This window comes from Xenopus tropicalis, chromosome 6 (assembly GCF_000004195.4).
Source record: "Xenopus tropicalis strain Nigerian chromosome 6, UCB_Xtro_10.0, whole genome shotgun sequence".
Lineage (NCBI taxonomy): Eukaryota > Metazoa > Chordata > Amphibia > Anura > Pipidae > Xenopus > Xenopus tropicalis.
In genome coordinates this window covers 113,542,359-113,568,853 of record NC_030682.2, presented here as the reverse complement: position 1 = coordinate 113,568,853, position 26,495 = coordinate 113,542,359, and the positions used below count along the sequence as shown (strand labels likewise).

At 38.8% G+C, this 26,495-nt stretch overlaps 1 protein-coding gene across 1 annotated transcript; it reads left to right on the top strand.

The window, feature by feature from the left end:
- The first annotated feature begins 1,993 nt into the window (after positions 1-1,993).
- Positions 1,994-5,499, top strand: snai2 (snail family zinc finger 2). The gene is given in 3 exon segments (NM_204093.1): positions 1,994-2,214; positions 2,917-3,456; positions 4,488-5,499. Coding segments are annotated over 3 exon segments (801 nt in total). The 5' UTR covers positions 1,994-2,135; the 3' UTR covers positions 4,670-5,499.
- Positions 5,500-26,495: the final 20,996 nt, after the last annotated feature.

The window sequence follows — 26,495 nt, the reverse complement described above, 5'->3', positions numbered from 1 at the left end:
TGATCGTTTGGCCCTAGTTTGGCCACCTAAGGCAGTCATATCGGGAGAAGATCTTGCCAAACAACTGGATCTTACCATGTATGGCCAACTTTACACTGCTTTTTACACTTTTTCTGGCAAGTGTTTTACACAGTATGACCCCTTACTGTCTATTACAGGTATAGGTATATAGGTTTGAAACTAAAATAAATTCAGTACATAAAGACTTTAGTTATACCCGCCCACAGTTGAATAAGCCTCACTACTACTATATTGCCTTAACAATATCTGAAGCCCGACAGAGAATGCACTCACAAGACTCTGTGCTCCATGGTTACTCGGGTATATGGCACATGTAGTATTGTAACTGCCACAGTGCTCTGGGGAGAGCAACAAATCAAAACCCCTTTTAGTGCCTGTCACCTTAGTGGTGCCTGTGGGTGCCGCCCAGCAGTGCCGAGTGGTACCCGCCGCCTGTCACTCCAGTGTGTGTGTGTGGGGCAGTGTGTGTGTATGTGTGAGAGTGTGTGTGTATGTGTGAGAGTGTGTGTGTGTGTGTGTGTGAGAGTGTGTGTGTGAGTGTGTGTGTGTGTGTGTGTGTGTGAGAGTGTGTGTGTGAGTGTGTGTGTGTGTGTGTGTGTGAGAGTGTGTGTGTGAGTGTATGTGTGTGTGTGAGAGTGTGTGTGTGTGTGTGTGAGAGTGTGTGTGTATGTGTGAGAGTGTGTGTGTGTGTGAGAGTGTGTGTGTGAGTGTGTGTGTGTGTGTGTGTGTGTGAGAGTGTGTGTGTGAGTGTATGTGTGAGAGTGTGTGTGTGTGTGTGTGAGAGTGTGTGTGTATGTGTGAGAGTGTGTGTGTGTGTGTGAGAGTGTGTGTGTGAGTGTGAGAGTGTGTGTGAGTGAGAGTGTGTGTGTGAGTGTATGTGTGTGAGTGTATGTGTGTGAGTGTGTGAGTGTGTGTGTATGTGTGTGTGAGTGTATGTGTGTGAGTGTGTGAGTGTATGTGTGTGTGAGTGTATGTGTGTGTGTGAGAGTGTGTGTGTGTGAGTGTGTGTGAGAGTGTGTGTGTGAGTGTGTGTGTGAGTGTATGTGTGTGAGTGTATGTGTGTGTGAGTGTGTGTGTGTGTGAGTGTGTGTGTGAGTGTGTGTGTATGGGGCAGTGTGTGTGAGTGTGTGTGTGTGAGTGTGTGTGTGAGTGTATGTGTATGTGTGTGTGTGTGAGTGTGTGTGTGTGTGTGTGTGAGTGTATGTGTGTGAGTGTGTGTGTGTGTGTGAGTGTGTGTGTGTGTGTGTGTGAGTGTGTGTGTGAGTGTGTGTGTATGGGGCAGTGTGTGTGTGTGTGGCAGGCAGACCTTTTTAATGTGAAGAAGTTAGAGGCCATTAAGAGTGTTCTGCGTTTTTACCTGACAGTGTTCAATACGCTATATGTTAAATACATAAAGGGTCCTATATAAATGTGATATGATAAATGACTTAGGGGACTGCGATAAAACCGCTGCCATCTCCCTTGCTACTTCTGCGACTTCCCTGTAGCTCAGGCCGGGACCATTCATTGTAACAGCTGGGCCGGGGATCCCCCTCACAGAATGGCTACACTGGAAGCTGCTGCTTGTAGTAAAATACACAGTAACTGAGCAGTAAGCTCCATAGCTATTCTCTTTGCTTCCTTCGCCTCTCCCAGCCTGCCTATCCCGGACACAGTGAAACTCAGGCGGGGGAACAAGTGCCCCCTCCCCGGCACAATACTTGTGGATGCCCCTGACTATCGCTCACTTTGACAGGACTTGGGTCTTCCTCTCCGCGTAATATTGTCCCTATGGGAGGATCTGAAATCCGAGACACCATCTAACACGATTGGACATTTCTCCCCCCAAAAATCCTCCCCTCCCAAGGAAGAAAGCTCAGTCTGTGAAACTGCCTGGAAGGATTTAAGAAGTTATTGGGGGGGAGGAGCCCGGTGCCTCCCATTCTGCACCTGACTGCTCAGCTATTTACAGCACTTTGTAAGAAGTCTTAGCGCTGCCACTTGGTGAATGGACTCGGTGCGCACACGATGCGACAGGGATCAGCTTGAGGCCGGGGAGGAAACTAAAGTCGCTCCTTGTGGGACCGTTACTTTGCCAGGCTTGGGCACCGGCACTCCTCTCTCCCGCACTGAAAATGCCACGATCTTTTCTGGTCAAGAAACACTTCAACTCGGCCAAAAAGCCCAATTACGGGGAGTTGGACAACCATACAGGTAATATCTTGGGGAAGAACTTTTCTCCCATCCTTCTCAGTCTGTAGAAGCATCACAGGCACATTACTGGCTGTGTATGGAACAGTAATGCAGATCCTGTGCCTCTTGCTGAATTACAGCTCTCACCATTTTATTAGGAGGCAGGGGTGGGATGTCAGCAGTGAATGAATGGGAATATTGCTCACATTCATTCTCCAGCTGTTATTGAACTGTATTAGTTATAAGAAGGAACAGATCTGCCCAGGGCAGAAGGGTAAGTGCACTTTGGCACCAGCAATAAAGGGACCCAGTGTCTCAGTTGTTAGATATTTTTGGTATATACAACAGAGGATGGCCAATGTATATCTGAGATTTGTAGTTCAACAACAGCTGGATGTGCTGCATCTCTGCCTCAATCAAACCCCATGGGGGCCCAGCTCCCTGCATTGCTAGTCTCCCCATTTTACTCCAGGATAACTGAAGTTCATTCATTTTGTAAGATCTGGGGATGTGGCCACAGTATGTGAATCATTAGGTTATGTGAGGTATTTATGTTGTTTGCCATTTGGTTATTATGATGGGACTCACTGGCTTCTGTTGTTGCTAGAGCCACACCAGGCTTTAGTGTACGTACTGGCAACTAATAGAAAGTGACATTGTGCAGGGAACACATGGTGGAAGTATCTTTGCGCTGATCTGCTCTCTGTGTTTCCTTATCCCCAGTGATCATCTCCCCATTCCTGTATGAGCGGTACCCTGTGTCTGTGCTACCCCAGCCTGAACTCTACAGCTCGGTGGCCTACAGCCCCATCACCGTGTGGACAGGACTGCTTCACCCACCACTGCCCAGCGATCTCTCCCCTCTCTCAGGATACCCTTCATCTTTAGGACGGGTCAGCCCCCCTCCGCAGTCGGACACGTCGTCTAAAGACCACAGTGGCTCGGAGAGCCCCATCAGCGATGAGGAGGAAAGACTCCAGACCAAACTTTGCGACTCACATGCAATAGAGGCTGAGAAGTTCCAGTGCAGCTTATGCAGCAAGACCTACTCTACTTTCTCTGGGTTGGCTAAGCACAAGCAGCTGCATTGCGACGCCCAGTCTAGAAAATCATTTAGCTGCAAGTACTGTGAAAAGGAGTATGTGAGCCTGGGCGCGCTGAAGATGCACATCAGGACACACACTTTACCCTGCGTCTGTAAAATCTGCGGCAAAGCTTTTTCTAGGCCATGGCTACTACAAGGGCACATCCGCACTCACACTGGTAAGAGGAACCTATGGACAGGTTGGGGTCATGCTGCCTTCCACTAAACCTTTAGGTGCCACAGTCCTTATAACTCCTTCCCTTTTCTAAAACCCTAAAGCGTTTAAGGCACAGTAACTACTATGTTTAAATCACCTTATTGTATATGGATGCAGTGCTTGCCATCTGATCTTCCTGCCTCCCTAAGTGCATGGCACTGTCAGTGTGATATGTAGGAATGGTAGTGATTATTATGCTGTAGATGTTATATGAGTGCTAAGGCCGCTGAATGTTGTTTTAGACTTTTTAAGGTTTTTTTTCTCCCTACCTAAGAAGTTGGCAATGCCTCCACTTAATCCTGTTCCAACTAGTGACTTAAACTCCCTAGCAGAATATCTGCTTCTCACCATTATGCTTAGGAAATTAAAGGTTGTTGAATAAAAAATTATGAAAAATGTATATACATACTAAGGACTAGCATTAAAACATTGAATATTAATTGAATATTGCTTCATAGCCAAGTGATCTGTCACCCATTCAGGTGACAATGGAACCCTCCTGTGGTCCCGCCAGATTATAAGAATAGATGGGTGTGTATGTACATGTTTACATGTAAAGGCAGCATGTGCCCAGCTGCTCAAGTAGACCTATCAGCATCCACTAGGGGACCTGCTGGTTAGGGATTCCAGGACTGTCAGTTTCATCCTAATCCTAAAACACAAACCCAGTAGTACATTTGGAATATCCGTGTTATAATGCAGTAATTTGTTTATTTAGAATGAAGTCCAATGCCTGTAATAGAGCAGGGCAGCAAGTGTGTGGCTCCGCTGCTTTGGCTAAGTTATTACTCCCACCATTATTGGCTGGCCAGTAGCTGGAAGTTGAAGGTTAGCAAGAGGGAAGAACCATAATTTGGGTATCTATTGTCTAGTATTGTCCTTCTATACATAAACTAACTCAGTAAAATTCACAGGATCAAAATGCTTATGGAAATAAAATAATTTGTTTTATGACAGCTGACAAACCAATCATGCTTTCCTTTATCATTGCAGGAGAGAAGCCCTTCTCATGTCCACACTGCAACAGAGCATTTGCAGACAGATCCAACTTGCGAGCCCACCTGCAGACCCATTCTGATGTGAAGAAATATCAATGCAAGAACTGTTCCAAAACCTTCTCTAGAATGTCGCTCCTTCACAAGCATGAGGAATCTGGTTGTTGTGTAGCACATTAGACCGTCATATGTTTACCAGGACTTAACACATCCTTCAGGGTTTCTGGTGTAAAAGAAATTCCAAACATTTTTTTCTTACCTCTTTTTGTTCCTGTTAAAGGAAAGCCTATGCAAGATTCACCAAAAACACCAGAATTTCAGGTTCGATTTGCAGTATGGATTACAAATAATAGAAACACATTTCCATATGGCAGGAAGGATCAATGAAATGGTCTTTAGCGATGCCACATTTCCTTGACATGTATAAATCAGATGCATATGTAGAGAGCCTAGACAATCCAGCAACAATCCAAGCGACTTTCAGCTTCGTTCTCATGTGCTTTACTAAGTAGCCCATGAGATCCCTTCTTCCTGAATCGATATGACTCTTAAACTGTGCCATTCAGTGTATTGCCATTGTTTTTAGCTAGGCTCCATCTGTGCCTTTGCCAGCCATTGCCTTCAGACATTCCTTGGTTTTATTTAAGACTTTTACAAATTTCACACAGTAGGATTTTTTTTAAATAAAATTTACAATTTTGTTCTCATGGGAATAAGTGCAACCGAGAGGGGTTTAAGTGAATGCGAAAATGTAGATCCTGAACTTTTCCTATGCACAAAAAAAAATGCAACTCATTTTCAGGATTCTCCACCCTTCATGTGCCTTTTTTTATAATAATTTGTAAAATATGTGAATATATTTTGAAATGTTTATATTTTTATATATGTGTGTGTGTGAATGTGGCGTGTGAAAGAGAGAAGCAGCAAGTTGCCAATTCAGGGATAACTTGAAATGATGTGCCAATTTGTTTTTCAGATGCATTTTTTAATAAACCCTTTCGATAAATTTTATTTTTCTATGTTTCTTCATATCTGGTAAATGAGTTTATATTGATGTTTATGTTAATAAAGATAGTATATGGCTAGATATACAATATATAAATATATATAATGCACCTGTGCTGCAAATAAGATAAGGTTTATTTCATGCCTTAAGAATAGAACTAAGCATTTCCCATAGCTTGCTTTTTATAATCTCAGCCAATAAAAGGTATCACTTCTCTATATTTTCATGTGCCACTACTTTAAGAGAGATCGCCGGGATATAAAATGGTAATGTTACATAGTTAAAATAGTCAATAGATGTAAAAATGTAGTATTATATTTAATTGATGCACTTGGGTTCACCAACCTATGGTTTTCAGCTGCTGCCCTACAACAAATGCCGACATAAAGCAAGAGAATTCTGGGAAATGAAGGGCAATAGCTTGAAAGCAATATGTCTTATAATAAAGTTATGCAACTTTGTACCAACCCTAGATAATAATCAGTGGAACTTGCCATTTCATTGGATAGGGTTATTTTCTATAACAGTATCCACCTTGAGGGTACACAAATATGGCAAGAAAGAGGTTCTTCTAACAACCCATTTTACAGCTTTTCAAGCATTTTTAAGATTTAGGATTTATTATTTGGTTACAAATTATTTCCTACTTACCTGAATAGATGGTTTTATTCCTATAAACCTTGTACCCTATCTGGCATTGTGGCACAGTGCTGTAAATATGCAACTCTTTCCTTTTCTGTTTTGGTTGATTCCTGTTAATCATCTCACTTGTGCCTTTAGTCAGAATTATAGGTCTCCTCTTGATTTATGCATTTCCTCCATGATTGTTTTCACTGTCTGTCTGTGGATTCTGGCAAATGCCAGACTGTGCTATAAGAGTGCTGTAAGATGCCATAGACAGTCACTATTTACTTAAAATGCCAGGGCCTATTTTGACTCTCAGTCCACAGGTTACCAGCCCTTGTGCAAACTTTTTGCCTTTTTAATACTCTGACATTTTTTCCCAACATTCATCTATTAGCTAAACTGGCTGAAGATTGAGTTCTTGATTTAGCTCTTAAAGCTGCACATATTCTTCACTAAGGAGCTAACCATAGCTAAGACATGTTGCATGTTACAACATTATGGCAGCAAGATAATGTACCTATGTCCCTGGTAATAACCATTATAGGTTAATAATATAAAGTGCAGATGAAACCCCAAGGATATGTAAGGATAGGAATGCTTTACACATCTGTTGTCATTGAAAATAAAGGTTTTAGGGCTCTGGTACACGGGGAGATTAGTCGCCCGCGGCAAAACTCCCTGCTCGTGGGCGACTAATCTCCCCGAGTTGCCTTCCCCCTGCCATCCCACCGGCGAACATGTAAGTCGCCGGCGGGATGGCACACCCAGCGGGGCGATTTCAGGAAATCGCCGAAAGATTTGCGCGAAATCGCGCCGCCGCGTCTGCCATCCCGCCGGCAACTTACATGTTCGCCGGTGGGATGGCAGGGGTAGGCAACTCGGGGAGATTAGTCGCCTGCGAACAGGGAGTTTTGTTGCGGGCGACTAATCTCCCCTGTGTGCCAGAGCCCTTATCCCTGTCACACTGGATATCAGATTTGGATGTTTGTCTAGAACAGGTCTGTCCAACTGTAGGCTCCCTGTTGAGATGCAGACAATCCAGGCATTTTTATGACCCTTAAAGGGTATGTAATAAAAGGCACTTAGTTTGCCCAGGAGCAGTAACCCATAGCAACCAATCGCCAGGTAGAAATTACTGTTCACCTGTTTCAAAGCAAACCTCTTATTGGTTGCTATCGGTTACTGCTCCTGGGCATGTAGGGGTTAGTCTGCCTATGGTCTCCATAGATTTATGATATCACCATTTTAATATATTTTGGCCCTCAAACATGTCTTAACTGGACAGTAGAATATGATTTAACATGTCCTCTAAATAACATAGAACTGACTTAAAAAAAAAAAAAATCGGCAAAATTTAGAATTTAGTAATTTACTCTAAAGAATTCCATTTTGGGGTTAAAAACCTCAGTTTATCTAATACAATTACCCTATAATCCCTTATTAATTAAATCCTAAAAAGAAGTCATTTGGCAGGTAGTGCTCATTCCAGTTCTTTGTAGGGATGCACCCAAACCTCAGGCCTCCATGTAGATTTCCTTTTGGATGATGAGACAGGACACTTCTGTGCTACTCTCCCACTGTGGGTTGATTTTAAGGTAGGGCAGAGAATAAATGTTCTTTGGCCTCAGAATAGCTTGGGCACCTTGGTGGAGAATGTAGATAGAGAGGACATATTGTATAACAACAGCTATTATATATATTCAGTATATACACCAATTTGCAGCTCACCAGCTGTTGAAATAGAAAAAGATCCCTTGGAAAGTCAAAGCATATCTGATCAATGTAGAGAGTTATAGTTTAACAATAGTTGTTGGGTTGGAGATTGTACATCTCTGATTCATTGCTAGGGTAACTCCTTTCCTATGCCTATGGTCCTCAGTTTAAATCTACAAAGGCATTTCTACAAAGAAATACAGAAGAATTAACTTAATACAGTGTTTAATGCTTTATGATTATTAAAGTGATAAATGTTTTCTACAGTCACTCTTTTCCCTATCTAATTCCTATACTCCTATAACTGCCAGTACAATAACCTTCCCACAGATGTTGTTGGAAATAGTATTAGGTGTTTTTTGGTTTTTTTTGCCATGACTTACCTCATTAAAGGTCATAATGACAAATATCCAGCTGGGATATGCAGTAACAGTAAATCTGCACTAGATGTACAACACTGATACCTTAAGTAACACTAATGACTGCCTAAGACCTACAGTGTTTCTATATCTGTGACTAGAGGGTCTGTGAGCCTCCACTGTGGACATTGTGTCTGCTTTTAGACTTCTCCCCTTGGGCATTATAAGCCACAGGGCAGATGGATCTTTCTGTCAATGGTTAAACCAGTGGGATGATGAATTAATCTGTGTCTACCACTGACTGCTGCATTGACACTCACTCATGTAGACTGCCCCAGAGCACTTTTGACTAATCAGCTTGTCACAATGATTAGGTCTCCTCAACAAAGTCTCAACTATGTGCCTAGCCTAAGGGTCGAGCCACCTCTTTATTGATCACATGCTCTGTCCCAAGTTATTCTTTGTGGGATATTTATAAGCATTTAGAATCTTCAGTTTATCCCATAAAAATGTCTAAGAATTTAATCTAGCTATTAAATTTGAGTTCTCATATTGTACAGTAGCCAAGAAAAGCTTTTAAAAGTAAATATGGCCTGGTATTAGTTCTAGTAGTTCAGATTACCTCTGCAACAAACGTAATTATTCATTATCACCTTTATAATCATATTTCCTTTAAAAGTTTCACCTTCAGTTGTTTTGCCCTTGCTCAAGAACCAAATGGAACTCAAGCATCACATTTCACATTTCTCCGTCTTTTGATGTTTCATTCATTCCGGCAAAAAAAAATTATAAAAAATAATGCTTGCAGATAGCCGAACAACAATGAATGAAAAACCAAAATGAAAGCAAGAGTTTCGTAGTCAGATTGTGGAGGCATCAGAGACGCTTGAAATGTATCGTGTGGTTACTCTGTTGACCCACACCTATATGCAATTTACTTTGAAGTCTTACACTTGTTAGGACCCTTAGATATAACTTTACCTTACCAGCTGTGTCTTTACAAAGCACCGTTCACTTACCTGCGTGAAAGTAAACACAATCCTGAATACAGCTAGGCAGGTTCCTGGCTTCTTGGTACCACTAATAACCTGCTTCAGCTCAGTATTTAAACAGGTGCAATGTTGTGAGCACTGAGTTTGGAAATCTTTGGGGCATCTTAATTGGAAGGAGTAGGGGCAGATTATATGTTTGATGGAAACAGTCAATATCATGAACCTAATATGTCTAATCTGAAATAATTTACAGCTGCTAGATAGAGCACTAAGCGGTACCATTTTACAATGTTCAGTTCAGATCAGTATACAAACATGAACAAACATGATAGTATAAGTATAAAGTATAAAGGGAAACTCCAGCTTCCAAACCAAAAGAGCCCCACACAACACAAAAACCCCTAATATACATGTCACTGTAATCTGTTCCTTACAAAATTATGAATAAATACCATTTATGAAATCCAGCTGCAAAACAGTTCTTCTCTTTCAGCATAATTTGAAATCCTGGCAGGGGTGGAGGGACTAAAACACTGATGTTACAAATTATGACAGTTTACAGATGGCATGCAGGAATTACATAACCCACAATGCATTGCACTATGATGTCGACAGTCGACTTCTATCACTTTTTTTTTTTTTCATTTGAGGCTCAAAGTAGTCAGCCAGATCGGCAGGAGAACAGAGGGCCAGGCTTAGGTAACTGTTCCATACCATGTATTCAATTAAAAATCACTAAACTGCTGCATATTTTTAATTGATATGTAAATTGAAATTATGTTTACTTTTCAAAAAGCTTAAGTTGTGTTTGGGCGTAGTCCCTCTTTAAGTACCATATTGTAAGAGACACAGTAAGAACAAGGTCCCTGCCCTGTAGAGCTTACAATCTAAGTGGGTGTATAACTTACAGGCATTAATAGGATTAGAACTAGACAGCAGTCTAAATTTTCCTTATTAAGAAATAACTTGGCATTAACAACTGTTATAGGTCTACAATGCAAATCATGTCAAGTGATGTCAATTGAAATCTGTTTTAAGTTTCTTTTTTTTTTTTTTTTTCTCTTTTTTCCCTTCTTTCTCTCCCCCCCTCTCCTTTTCTATCTTTCCCTTCTCTCTCCTGTTTCTCTATCCTCTAAATTGTTCTCTATATTGAGTATAGAGTATAGTTAATAAAAGTTGTATGGCCTGAAGGCGAGATTCATAAGTTGACCAACTTTTGGAAAGGCTATACCCTTGTTATGTGATTGTTTGTTTATTTTAATGGAAAGAAAAATAATAAAAATTGTCAAATTAAAAAAAAAAGAAATCTGTTTTAAGTTAATTGTAAAGCATTATGCTACAAGAAAAAAAACTAATGAGGGATGTAGGTCAAAATGTTACTTTATTTCAGGAAAAAGTTGCTGTTGTGTAGACTCCACTCAGGCAGGAACTGAATGATGTGAATAATGGATGGTCGCTGTAATGCACTGTGTATCATGTTGGTGCTAAATAAAGTACAAGTATAGGATCCGTTAAAAAGAAACCTGTTATCCAGAAAGCTCACTACTGGAATGCCATCTTTCATAGACTTCATTTTAATCAAATAATTCATAATAATTTCCTTTTTCTCTGTAATAATAAAAAAGTACCTTGTATTTGATTCCAACTAGGATATAATTAATCCTTATTGGAGGCAAAACAATCCTATTGGGTTTATTTATGTTTAAATGATCTTTAGACTTGGAGTATGAAGTATGGAGATGCAACTTACAGGAAAACCCTTATTTGAAAAACCCCAGGTCCCGAGCATTTTGGATAACAGATCCCATACCTGTATAAAAAATAAAAACAATTTCAGGTGATAGGTGTAACAACAGGGGAAGGGGGTGCTGCTATTGAACCCTACTATTTAAATTCAGCTTATTATTTCTGTGTTTTTAAGTATAGTAAAGAAGACAAGTTTATGAACTTTGGGTCTAACTAAGGAATAAAAGAGCAATGTAATCTCAACACAGTTTTAGTTTAGTGCTATAGGATATATGTATATATAGCCCCAAATATAGTATATACGTGGTGATATAATTTAATTACACAGGATAAAGACACACCATAAACTTCATACTTTATGGAATTAATATTTACATATTGTAATAAAAATGCGATGTCATTTTTTAAATTGCGTTAGCATTACTACTGTTTTGTGAAGATAAAGATTCAGTTGATGAAAATGAAATCCCATGTAAATGGATTTGCTGGTGTATTTGTATTCAATGAATGAATGAATTAATTACTTAGTACCTACGCTTCAGATTCTGTTCAAACAGTTTATGAGGGATGAGAAATGTAATCACTTACCAACTCATTCAAAGCCAACTCATTCAAAGCCAGTGGTGCTTGCTCATATGGAGCTGACTTGGTACCTTCTGTATTTTTCTGTCCTAAAAACCCTTCAAATAAAATTAAAAAATATACAAAGCAAAACATTATCCTAGCCCTTACTATTACCTATATAATATCTCAGAGACAGTAACAAATTATAAAGATTCTTCTGTAACAATAAACATTGCAACTTTTTCAGCACTATGTATACAAATTTGGTCTGCATTATCATTATCTTCAGAATGTGACCAAAGGACATCTCATTACAGACATTCAGTAAGCCAATTTTCAGTATAGGTGGAACTTTGCAATAGTGCAGTAACCTATAGCAACAATCTAGACATTAGTGTGATCAAAATTAGTTGCTCACCAGTTTGCTATGGGAAACTACCCTGGTCAATCACCCCCTTTCAGGTGTCGCTCACACACACACAGCTCTCATTCACACAGTTGAAGAAATTGCAAATGTACTAAGATAGCAATCTGAAAGACAACAACAGAGAAAGTGGTAATGAGAGAAGAAAGTGAAATAAACAAATGTAGTGATAAATAAGCAGAGCAGAAAAGAAAAGTCAGGGGCTGATAATGATGTGCGGAGATAAGGATCTGTCACTGTTATTTATAAGAAGCATTTACTGTTATTTAGAAAATCCAAGACCCACTTGGGAAACCTTTTTATCATCTGAGTTCAAAAGCCATGTCTTGAATGCTTTTGAGATTCCCTAAGTGTATCATAAAACATCTTAGGATCGTAATGCAGCACTTTCAGGAATGCAGACTACAAGGTCTAATCTAAAAAAGTGTGACCAAGTATGCACTACTGGGTGGGGGGGAACTAAGGAGAAATAAATATCTAAACAAAGAACCTTCTCAGCCAAACAATAGTCCATCACACCCCATGCTCAGACAACATTTCTGTCAGACTGGCTTCTTAATAAAGCACACAGGTCATCCCAGAAAAGATGTCTAGAATTATCATTGCCACCACATCATCATCATAATCTGTCAAACAGCAACCTGTGCTAAACTATAAATAAGGGAAGGGATAGTTACAGTATAAAATGTTATGTGTGTTACTCTTTAAAAACAGTTAGCCAAAACCACCTTTATTGATAAATATCTATTAAATATACCTATTAATGTCCGATTTGATCTCCATGACTCCAGAATGTCACTGCTGTCCTACCTTCTATGATTGATTTTCACCCATAATCACCACTTTTGTAGTTTCAGGCAATAATAATGGATCTGGGTATCTCAAGGTAATTCTCATTGAGTAAAAATCACCCCAAGGGGGAGTACTAGCAGTTTGAGAACCCATTAAAAGTATCAGAGGTGAAAACATACCATCAGATATTTGCCTTAAGGGACACAAATCATATACATTGAAGTAGGAGTTTAATGCTGGTATTGTTTGTTTTAATTCATCAAATACTGTATAGGCAAACAAAGCAAGTTTTTTAAAAGTATTCTCTTTCTGTGGAGGTATATATAGGGGTATATTAAATCCTTCCCTCCTGTGACTCTGTTTCAGTCTTAACTACACACCAGGTTTGGACTAACTACAGTTTAGTGAAATCCCCTCCTAAACCTACTGGAACACTACCCTCCATAGCCAGAATCCTGTGCTTAGTAAGTCATGCAACTAATTCGAAATGAAATTACACAAAAATCCTGATGACTTCACACCTTCTAAACTCTTGTGAAACCACTCACGCATAATTGCTAATTGTTGGCTATGGTGTGAATAAACATTCAGGGAACAAACTGTGTTTATTTACCTACGCCATTTACAAGCAATCAGTTGCGATGGCTTTGTACAGCAGGTTGCTATACAATAGAATTTGCTTGTGAAGACAATATAAATAATTTTGTTCATCGTAGCTCCTTATGCACTTGAGCACAGGCCAGCTGAGGCGCATGCTTTGGCCCTAGAGTGCTGCAACTTCCCTGTAAAAAAATGCTAATTGGAAATACAGAAGTATATTTTTAGCCCTTAAGATCAAGATTTAACGAACATTTTTCTGCTGGGAGTTCTATGTTCCAAGCTGAAAGACATGTTTATGAAAAACAATATAAAAGCAGAAGTGATGATCACAATTACATTTCTGTGCAGCCAAAGTTACCTAGGGTTCACCAAATACAATACAAGTATGGGATCCCTAATTTGAAAACCCATTATCAAGAACGTTCAGAATTACTGGAAGACCATCTCCCATAGACTTCATTTTACTCAAATCATTTTTGAAAAAAATGATTTCCTGTTTTTCTGTGTATAAAAAAATGCATAAAAGGTTTCTTAGTAGATGTACGATATGGAGATCCTAATTATGGAAAGACCTCTTATCCAACAAAATCCCAGGTTCTAAGCATCCTGGATAACAGGTCTTATACCTGTATATAAAAACTGTTCAAGAAAACAGCAGAGACAGATGGTTAATAACTGTACAAAGGCTGTGCTGCAACTGAGGGGTGTTACATTTGCACCTAGTGTTCTCATGAGCATTTTTGCAGTTTACTTTCATTTTTAAGTGGGTTCCTTTTTTTAAAAAAAATGGGTCAAGTAATAGCCTCTCCTACAGTAAAGGGCAGGCAGCCTACAGGTGCTCTTTGTACCCAGTTATACTCTTTCTGTACAGGATGGTGCAGGGATGGATCACTTTGCTGCACTGTTATATTGGTAGGCTGACACAGTACTGAAATGCCCATCGGAAAAAAGCTCTTTTTAAAAAATACTAGGGAGCACAGAAGTGGCAGAACAGCGCTTTGACCATTTTTACTTTAATTTTGTCCAAGGGGTATACAACCCTTTATCATGATATCTCATAATAGTCTGAACACTGAAAAACATTTAAATAATGTAATGAAAAAATGTTGCAGTGCTATAAAACAGTGAGTGGGCTATACAAGCAACGCATGTGGATAATAGTGCCACTGACCAAACAGACATTATATAGGTTTGCCTCATACAGACAGTGTCCTAAGTCTCTGATTAAAAATGCCCCTGGCCTTCACATTATGCCTGAAGTGCTGTAGTACAAAGGAGAGCAGTGATGAGAGGAGGTATAATGCCTCCGAATCCTGCTGACTGAGAAGTAATTGGTCAGCATGATGCCACTGTGACCATTAAGTGGAACAAATAACATTAAGCACTATCTCAGTGCTGCGATTGTCTTCTTCTTGTGCATGACTCCATCAGTCCTTAAAAGACTGACCTACTTCTAATAAATAAGCTGTTTTCTGTGCCTCCTTTATTGCCTTATGGGTATTCTGCAGAAAACAGAATCTGTTTGTTGACTGTGTTTAGTGAAAAACTCATGGTCTGTCTTGTATCACCATTTCAGATGACCAGATTTTATGGTTTATTTTTCCCTTTTCATCAGATCTTCCAGTCTCAGAAATGACACAGAGAAAAAAATTAAAAAATGGACTAAAAGTACAGATTTTATCTTTACATATGCAATATCATAATCCCTACAGTTAGTTGTGTCTAAAATCACTTTTGTTAATGCTTATAGCACACAGGGAGACTTTTCATCTGCGGTTAAAGGTGGCCATACACGCACTAATATATAATTTCATAATGACCGTAATGATGTGTGAATTCCTGGGAATATGGTACATTGTGGGAAAAAACATGGTAATTGCATCCAAAAGTGCACTTTGCTCTCTGCATCAGGGTAAGCGAATGTGCCCTAATGTGTCTAAAATTGCCCCGTGCCCTATAGCTAGTAAAATTGTGTAAAATGTGTAAAGTACTCACAATTTATAAATACTGTAGCCACAACCTTTACATGTACACAAGGGGGAAAGTTTCCCATTAGCTACATGCTGTAGCTTTATAAATAGATGCTTAATTTTTTTTACAAATTTAAGACATTTTGTGGCAGAAATTGAAACACTGTTAGAAATAAGTAAATCATTTTAGCCATCTCTGAAAACAGGTGTAGGCTAAAGTATGGGCATACACATATGTGCTGTCAGCATGCAGATAAAATATGTTCCGCAGGTTCTGAACATGGTACCTGTGCTTGTAAACCAAATTCCGTCCCATATGTTTACAGTACTTTCAAGGAGGGCGGCTAGATAAGCATTGCCCAGGAACACAGAAATAGGGGCTCCTAATTCATCTGGCACAAGTGTCTACTATAGCTTGTTTTCTAGTCAAGCAGTTGCCACACCTCTCCTTAGGCTAATGCCATACGAGTCGTAGGGCAGATATTTTTGGCAAGCGGAAATCGCTTTTCCGCTTGCCGAAAATATCCGCCCTACGATTCGTCTGACATCAGCCTTAATGGTGCCATAGCAATCAAAAGGCCCAGTGCCCTATCGCCTTTAACATAACCTGTTTAAAGAGGATATTCACCTAATGAACTGATATGATTTAAACAGCAATTGGGCTTCATTGTTTTGTATGGTTTTTGCGTGGTTTCTGCCTATTCAGGCTACAAATGCCATGATCACTGATCCCAAGAACCTAAAAAAGAGGGTGAGGGTTCAGTTTTATCACTTTTTTATTTAAATTGCTTATACAGGCATAGGATCCATTATCCAGAAAACCCCCGAATTACAGAAAAGCCCATCTCCCATAGACTCCATTTAATAAAATGATTCAGAATTTTAAAACTGATTTGCTTTTTCTCTGTAGTAATAAAACAGTACTTTGTAATTGATCCTAGCTAAGATATAATTAACCATTTTTGGATGCAAAACCATCCTATTGAGTTTAATTAATGTTTTATTGATTTTTTAGTAGACTTAAGGTAAGGAGATCCAAATTACGGAAAGACCCCTTATGCGGAATAGCCTTGGTCCCGAGCATTCTGGATAATGGGTCCTATACCTGTATTCCTTTTCAGGTCCTCTCTTACTGATCTTTGTGTTTGACTTCTAAACTACTTTCTGTTTTTTGGGGTAATTAAACCTGAGAGTTGCAAATCCATTGATTATTGCACATTATAATGTCTGTCTTGTATTTTTATTCAGATTTTCTTCAAATCTGGAACCTTCTTCAAATTCTTTTTCAGCCCTAACTTAATAAACAGGCCCTGTTTGTAGAAATTTGGCATGCCCGTAACGCTATTCAGTCAGGTGGCTAAGCTGCAAAAAAAGCCAGCATTCCACCCAAACGAATGAATGGATCTTGACATAAAAATAAGCATTAACATATCTTTCAGACTTCTGTGCACAGGTTTTTCCTTTCTGCATCCCCAGTTTGTAGACATCCCCATTATAGCAGAATGTAGGCCCCACGGCAGCATCAAACCTGTCCCCAGCACATATCTCAGCTTGTGCCTCGTGTATGTAGCTGTTCAGTTGCTGAAGAATTACCACGTCTCTGTAAATCAATCGACTTTTTTGTCACATTGGCGATAAATCCTGTCTGACCATTTGCAAACAGCTGTTCCTGTGCAACATTCAGCTTGCTGGCTACATTTACATACACTACTGAGATTTACTCTCCCTATCAGCAGGAACAATGTTAACTAACAACATACAACAATGCAAATAAGGGACATGTTGATGTGTGCTGAGTTACAGATTTCCAGCCTGCTGCCCCCCAGCTTTGTTGTTGAACTACATCTCTCAGGATTCAAACCAACAGACTTTGGCTGCCAGAAGATGCTGAGGGTGTTCATTCAGTGACAATTTGGAGGCTGCCAGCGTACACCCATGTGTAATTCTATTATGTTAAGTAATATTAATTCACTTTCCAGTTAAATGAAACCTCACTTTTATAAAATATCAAGGAAGACCATAATGGAACAGAGTTATTACATACACAAGCCTGCAAATCTGATCATCAAAGTAAGCTTTACCATGTGACACAGTATGTTGCAGAACATCAATATAGATAGGAAAGAACTGTATGCCATATGTAAGACCATGTTTTCTTTTGTGGCAAATCATCCCACTCTCTCAAATAATAGAGCACTGAAAATAACTGCAAACTGAAACTGAAGGTCAGGCACTCCACTGCCTTACCTATATAAATGTGAATTATACCTGTCATTTATATAGTGCTAACACAATTACTTGTGACCTTAGGGGTCATTTACAACCACAACTACGATCATTCTAGTCACCTTTTTCTGCAAAAACATACCCTGTTAATTATTTTACAAATAATCATTGACACTCAAGGGAAGATTACAGAAGCCAAACTGAGAAATGATATCTGGATGTATAGGCTTGAGAGATGTGAGCAAAATTATCATCTGATCCACTGGGACATCTGCTGCAAAAAGTGAATCCTCTTTCTTTCTCTAACTCCTAAAAAGGCTATAAGAAATATACACATATATATTGCATACACTTGGTCATAGAAGCCATAAAGACTAGGCAATCACCTTTCTATACAGGACATTTAAAAAACAAAAAAAACAAAAAACAGTTGTCTTATATTGGTACAGTTGTTCTTCAAGAAACCACAGCATCCACTTCCAGTATGGCAAAGGGTATGACATCTGGCTCTTAGCCCTGAATGGCTGAGACCTTGAGAACCAGGTTAGTTTTTTTGATTGTCTGTTTGTTCAAATCTGAAGGGGAAAAAAAGCTAAAGCTTGCCATACATATTAAGATTTTTAAAAGATCTTATGGTTATTGTAGGACCAAGTTTATCCTGAAATGATCATTTAAAAGTACGATTTGCCCATCAATGAAAATGACCATTATAAGCGATATAGTCTAGCTGAAGCTAGGAAAACTACCTGCTTGGTCCTGCTAACAACTGGATAATGGGCAAATTACATTGTTAAAGATGAAAATTTTCTAACCTGCCCAAACAATTTTCTGACTGATGCTGGATGAAAAATCACTAGATGTATGATTATTAAGTGCCCACTAACCTTATGATAATTTGACGGATTTCTTGGATCGCACTCAAAGAAAAATATTAAAGTGTATGGCCAGCTCTAGTTCTCTTTAAAGAACTTCAAAACTGTTGGTTGGTTCCTAAATCTGCAGAAATGCCACAAGCCACCAGTGTTGAAACTGGAGGTTAAGGGGCCCCATATCAAAATAATTTTTGGGCACCATTAAACTTTAGGAATGAGATTTCTTTCATAACTATCTATTGAAAATGCTTATCAGTCAGTTCCTTGTGCCTCCTAAATCCCCTGTAAACAGTTATACACATGATCATAAAAAGGAGCATAAAAAAGATAGCAGTAGCATCCTTTATTTGCCAACAGCTATTGTACCTTTGTATATGCCTTTAATGGCAAGTGTCAAAATATGAAATAGATACACTCTTTCTTATAGGAAGACTATGCTATTGATTGATAAGAGCAGCTAAAAGCCCTGGGCCAATACATACACTCAGAGCTAACATCACCTATCTTTTAAGGCTACATCACAAAATTAAACGTTTAATGGAGCAGCTCCATTAAGAAAATGCCTCTCATGTGCCCTTAATCTTTTTTCAGCAGACTAAATATGAGTTTTAACTTTATGGAATTTTTTAAATTGCTGCCTAACAAATACACCTGTCAGTAAAACTTCTTAAAGCAAAACCATTACAGTTAGATAGAAGAATTACCATTGACGTTGGTAAGAAAAAACTTGGTTTTAAGGCATTCAATTTAGCTGAGATAGCTGAAACTTTTCTTAGGTACAAAGAGGCCAATAAAGCAAAATAAAATAGAATAGAAAAAGAGAATAGAAGGAGGGCATTGGAGCTAGGAGTTAATTAAATGTATGTTCATTTTATAAATATATGTAAATAATGAAAAAAAATTAAGCAAGAAGGGGTGGGACCCTTGATATTAGAAGGTGGGAAATTGGTTGATGAGAAAATGTAAAAAGCAAAAATCGCGAACTGCTGTTTTTCATCTGCCTACATTAAGGAACCAGCAAATAATGGTTCCCTTAATAACAGACCCAAATCTAATAATTTAACCATTGATAGCTGTTTGACACAAGAGGAAATTCCATGTGAAAGTAATGAAGGTCTAGGACTGGATATTACTTATCCAGTTCAGCTCTGAGATTGTAAAACCACTATACTTAATCTTCCAGTATTCTGGCAATATAGGCAGATAGCGGGGGATCTTTTTTTCACATAGAAGAGAACAAGAGGCACTCTTGCCTTGAGGAACTTAACATTTATTTGAGGCAGCAGATATAATTCGTTATGATAGAAACAGGGAGGTTGTAGAATACCCTGTAGAGTGATGTTGTGATGGAAAATTCTGTTAATGCCTTTAAAGTGATACTGACATGTTCCTATGAAAATTTATAGGAACACGTCAGTATTAATAAAGAGTTGTGGCACCAAAATCTTTCTGGGAAATATCTTTTTGTAATTAAATATGCAGTAATCTAGTAGCTTTTTAATTTATGTTAGTTTTATTTTGGCCACAAAAAAATGATAAAGGCAGGGGACACATGTAAGCACAGGGTGGTTCAAACACATACTTTATATATGCATTTTCCTTGAACATGTGTCAATGTATGTACTACAACTTCTGTACTTCTCATACCAAGTAACTTTCATGCATCTTGTGCAAAGTATTCAATAATTAAACACATTATTCAGTGAGAAACACAACCATTTATTGGCTCAGAATTTAAATACAAAATTCAAAATTCAAAAAACAAAACATACTATACCAAATGGAAAGATACATCCCATGCTACATGGCACCCTCTCTCCTTCCTAACGTGTTTCGCACACCAGGTGCTTCATCAGAGGATGTGCAAAGTATTACCTGACTGAGATGAAGAAGGAAATGTGGTGGTTTCTGCTGCTGTATAGATGACAGTAGAGAGGTGTGCAGATAAAGTGATATCATTTTTCATGATAGAAGCAGGGAGGTTTGGAATACTCTGCAGAGTGATGTTGTGATGGAAAATTCTGTTAATGACTTTAAAGTGATACTGACATGTTCCTATGACAATCTATAGGAACATGTCAGTATTAATAAAGAGTTGTGGCAGCAAAATCTTTCTGGGCAATAGTACCCCCAGCCCAGCATTATCTCCTTATCAAGAAGGGGACAGAAAGTGAAGCCACAATGGGGTTTTTTGTACATTGTATTATGAGTTAATAAAGACATCTAGATAAGAAAATAATGACGGATTAGTATTGGTGGGGAGATATATTTATAGAGCCTGTTGCATTCTAAAGAAGCTCATTTATAGATAAAGAAAAGCTATTCTCTAAATGAAGCAGTTGGACTCTCATGTGATACATTAATACTGAAAATAATCACAGCTTTCCAAGGTCAAAATGACATCATAATCATATGTTGCCTTGCCATAAAAAACAAGTCTTGGAGACAAAAACAGATTCTGTTCATGCATATACAAAACAACCTAAATTCAGAGAAGCAGCCATAAAATTTACTGTGGAGGTTAAAATACCAAAGAACATCTGGCAAATATTTATATCTCTTGTTTTAATTGCTTTCATTTGTTTAGTTTGTAAGAAAGCCGTGCATAGTAACAAATTAAGCCAATGAGTGGACTGATGTCTTGAGAAGCAACCTGTGTTTACAGTTGCCTGCCTCTTCTTCTTGAGAACATCTCTTGAATAAAGTTTGGTACCAAAGCACTTGAGTAAACCCAGCACTGCCCAGTCTGTATCCCTGAAATAACCGTTATGGCAGCTGAACATTTCTCCTAAAACTGTTCACAAAATTGTTGTTGTTGCTGTTTTATCTATTGTTGTTGCTGTTTTATCTATTTAACTGAATCTTTCATTAGGCCTCTTTGATAGAAAATTCATGTAATTGTGTTCCAGTTCACAAGATGTAGAGCAGGGATCCCCAACCTTTTATACCTGGGAGCCACATTCAAAAGTGTTGGGGAGCAACACAAGCATAAAATTGGTTCCTGATGATGCCAATAAGAGCTATAATTGGCTATTTAATAGCCCCTATGTGGACTGACAGCCTACAAAAGGCTCTGTTTGGCATTATACTTGGTTTTTATTCAAACAAAACTTGCCTTCAAGCCGGGAATTAAAAAATGAGCACCTGCTTTGCGGCCACTGGGAGCAACATCCAAGGGGTTGGTGAGCAACGTGTTGCCCCCGAGCCACTGGTTGGGGATCACTGATGTAGAGGAAGCAGTTTATTTTAGGAAACAAGTAACTAATACCTAATCTAATAATCATTTTGTGCATTTGAATAGAGCAGTCAGTGTAACGCCTCCAACACATAGCCCCTCAAACACTTTACCTCTTGCAGTTCCTTGTTCACACTCTTGCCTTGTCCCTTGTTTCATACTGTCCCTACAAATATTTTGAAATTTTTCCTGGAAATTGTACTGAATGTTGTTTAAATACTTATTCACACCTTGTTACACTAGGGACAAACCACTGCATAAAATCAAACCAGTCTAAATAAAAAGTTCTCCTGGTATCCCATTTGCATAAAAAAACATTGAATTTGCTGTTTTTACACATCATTTTAGGGTAATGGCATATGTTGTCATTCTCTCACAGCACTGAAATGTCCTCATGCTGTTCCTCTGAGTAAGCTTTTGCATATAAACACACAGAGGGGCTTCCAGCAAGGTCAGACAAGGATGGCAAACCTGGGTCTTTTTTTTTAGAATTTGTACATTAACTATTAACAAACTATTAACATTCAGTTATCTTTTTGTAATTTACTATTCAGTAATCTAGTAGCTTTTTAATAATGTTAGTTTTATTTTGCTATAAAAATGATAAAGGGAGGGGACACATGTAAGCACAGGGTGGTTCATATACATAATTTATTTGTGCATTTTCCTTGAACGTGTACATTTGTACATACTGCATGCTTGAACAACCTTTGTGCTTTTCATACCAAGTAACTTTCATGCATCTTGTACAAAGTATTACCTGATGGAGAAGAAGAAGGAAATGTGGTGGCCATAAGTTTATCAAAGAATGCAGATTGATGGCTGCTGTATAGATAAAAGTAGAGAGGTGTGCAGATAAAGTGAGTAACAAACTTGGCTTGGGCTTGCTTATTAGTGCACCAATAGTTCTCCAAGTCACTCACACTCTTAACAAATAATTTTTCTTTACAGAACAGGTCTCTGTATTACTTATTTCTTTAAGCTAATTCTATATGCAGTGCTTCTGGATAGGGCATTTAATTTTATGTTTTTCCTAGATCCTAATGGTCTTAGTCCAAATGTTCCATGGAACATGCTTGTATCACAATATTTAGGTAAGAAATAAATTATATAAAAACCTTGACATAGAAGTAAAAAACCATTAAAATATTTTTTTTTATTTGGCCCACTATGGTAGGATGGGACCTAGCTGCAGACATAAGTGAGTCTCCACCAGGACTGGACTGGCAATCTGTGGGTTCTGGCAAAAGTCAGAGGATTGCTCAAAGATGCCATAGACAGTCACTGTATTGGTCCTATGGGGCTGTTTGGCCCTCTGTGTACTTGGAATGCCAGGGCCTATTTGACTCCCAGTAAAGACCTGGTCTCCACTGGTTCTGATGTTCACACAAAGCCTTTTGGGGAACTACTAATGTAACACTAACAGATATCCCGCCATCAAATTGACAGGCTAGAGGAAAGTGCAGTCTACAAGGTTTAATTTTTGTGAAACATGCAAGTTTCAAATACAAGGCAAGCAAAACATTGCATAGGCCATTGGCAAGTCCTTTAGCACAGAAAACAGCTTGCACATAGGGATATTCCAGGAGGCAGGTAGCTGTAGAAGGGTTTAGGCAATAAAATTAAGAAGTTTGACTGATGCAAGCATGCAAGCCCACAATGGCCAAATATCATGCACAAATGCGTCAGCCAATTCACATGCAGCATCAAAGTATTGAGCTATCCACTATATGTAGCATATACAGCCCTATTATACTCTTATATAAGCACTATATATATATTGTGATTATATAGGAGTATAACAGGGCTGTATATGCAACATATAGTGGCATAGTATATATGTATATCCCTGTAAAATAGTAAATATTTGTCCTTTAAAGAGTCCATATTCTCTTTCCCTTGTATAGCATTTTATTTTACTAGGGGAACTTCACAAAATAATATTTTGCTGTGGTTTCACTAGAAATCTACATATATAGATTTCCAGTAACATCTTTATAATGTATTTTTGTCGCAGTAAAACATCATAATTCTTAAAAATCATAATGAATTTTACTATACAATGTTACACACAGAATAGAAGTGTTTTAGTGGTCCCTCCTGGCTCTAGGACAATATATCCAAAAGCCTGCTGCTAGTGACATGATGACAAACATATTTTCCAGTGTAATTTCCCAGGAGTTTCCAAGATTGCAGCAACTATTTAATCAACTGGACTGAGAATTTAGGAAAAGTGTAAGATGCAGAGTTAAAGGAAATATTACTATTTATAAATGATTATTTTAGTCCTTCCAACAAAAGACAACAAGATGTTACACTTATTGAACTTTGAGAAGTTAACCATTAATATGAATGCTATTTTTTCAGTAAGTCAGTGAATTCCATAGCACTTCCAAGGCTTACCCAATGTTCAAGCTGTTTAGTTCCAGTGTTCCTGGAAATTGGCTATTGAGAAATATTGGAGCAGACTGGCATCAGTTTGAAAGCAATCACTTTGATGTTTCAGTCTGTAAAATGAATTTGCCTTTTGGCAAAATATATGCTTTTTAGTTCCACCATACATATATTTCTCGTTATCCTACAGCACCATATTCAGTCTTTTAGTCACACTAAATTACCTGTGGTTTAGTGCTAATAGAAGGCCCTTCACAATTACAGCTTAACTGTTTGTCAGTGCCTTAGGCAGTGCAAATAGCAATCCTACTTTGCTCATTCAATTAGGTTTTTTAGACACTTCTGTTGGGCCTCACAGGTACTTACAAAGACTTTGATAGAAGATGCACTCTCAATACATAAGAATGGAACATTTTTTTGCTCCGCTTTCTGGACAGTAGGCATACCAAGGGTATATAATATCCACTGGACACTAAACTGACCCACAAGTTTGGAGAATCATCTGTCATTTGTGACCACTGAAACAAATGTTAATAGGAACCTAACTCCTGGGAGTTATCTGTATAGAAGACAGTTGTTTCTCTCTGCTAATTTTTTTGCGCTTCTATTGTATACATTGTTCAGAGATAATTCTTATGTTATACAAGTAGTAGTTTTTTGGGATAACCATAATATCAAATGGCAAGTAGAACATTTTTTTACTGAGGTTTCAGGGCTTAAAGAAATCTGGGAAGATTCCTTCAGGAGCAAACCAAAAGAAGAAGAGCACTACCCTAACAGAGGCAGGCTGTAGGCTTTGCAGCTTCTTTTTCCATAGAAGAGCATTGGTCACAGTTATAGAAAGTAATAAAAAAAAAGTCATGATGCCCAATGAAACATTTGTTTCGTATTTCAGCTCTCCCTAAGTTACTTTTGTATTGGTATAATGTGTAATTATATTACCTCCCTTCCTCCTGCAATGGGAGACACTGGACAGCTTTTAGTCCAGGTAGATTATGTTCTTGAAATGATGTTCCTGCTGAATTGAAATATAATTAAATGTTGCTTGCTTATGAGGCCTTTTTCCCAATTAATTTTGCAAAGCATTCAAGGGAGTAAGGTTGGACTTAAGTTCACCTTTAAATTAAGTTTTAGTATGTTATATAATAACCAATCCTAAGTAACCTTTCAAATGGTCTTCATTATTTATTTGTTATAGTTTTTGCTTTCTATAGGTATTTGCCTTCTTCTTCCAACTCTTTGCAGTTTTTAAACAGGGTCACTGACCCCAGCAGCCAAAAAACGATTGCTCCGTGAGGCTACAGTTTTTTTTGTTATTCTTCCTTTTTGTAACTTCCTTTAATAATAACTAAATAACTAAAAAACTACAATTAATAAAAAATGAAGACCAATTGCAAATTTACTCTGAGTATTAAGCTGGCCATACATGCACCGATAATATCGTACGAAACCTCGTTTTGTACTATATTCAGTGCGTGTATGGCGAGTCGACCGGTATCGCAGGAGGCTGCAGATATCGGTTGACTCGCCGATCGCCCAGATCAAAAGATTTTGATCGGGCGCCATAGAAGAAAATCTGCCGTCAGGGCTGAATCGGCAAAAGGAGGTAGAAATCCTATTGTTTCTACCTCCTTATCTGCCGTTTCAGTCGACTCGCCGATCGGGCCAGTTAAAAGATTTTGATCGGGCGCCATAGAAGGCGCCTGACCAAAATCTGCCTTCAGCGCTGAATCGGCAGAAGGGGGTAGAAATCCTATTGTTTCTACCTCCTTATCTGCCTGTTTCAGCCCTGAAGGTTAGTGGCGGATCTGACGATCTTTCGTGCGCACGAAAGATCGTCAGATCGCCACGTGTGTGGCCACCTTTACTCTCTACATCAGTGTTTTTCAACCTTTTTTGGGCAAAGGCACACTTGTTTCATGAAAAAAATCACGAGGCACACCACCATTAGAAAATGTTAAAAAATTTAACTCTGTGCCTATATTGACTATATATAAAGTAATTCTCTTGAATAGGAATCAAATAAACACAAAGAAAGTATTTTCCGGGACATTTTCTCCACAAACCCACCCCCCCCCACTGATTTTTTATTTTTTTTTTATACACACAAAAATTTTATATTATATATATATTATTATTATTAATTGTTTTCTTACATGTCAGGCTGCGGCATCCAGGGGTGTCCCGGGATTGTCCTCCGGTGGGGAGTAGGGCGGCTGTGCATGGGCCTGGCCCCTGGTGGATCTGGTCTGTCGGGGCAGGGCCTGGGCAGTTGCTCCCCCCGGTCGGGTTGTGCCAGGGCAGGATAGTGCTGCCTCTCCTCTCTGGTTGCTCCGCCCTCCTGGATCCGATGCCGGATGACGTCACAGGCAGTGACGATTTCCGGGCATCAGGGAGCCAGGAAGTGGAAGGTGTCCCAGAGAGGACCGGGGAAGTCTTGTCTTCACCTACGGCATACCAGGCAACATCTCGCGGCACACTAGTGT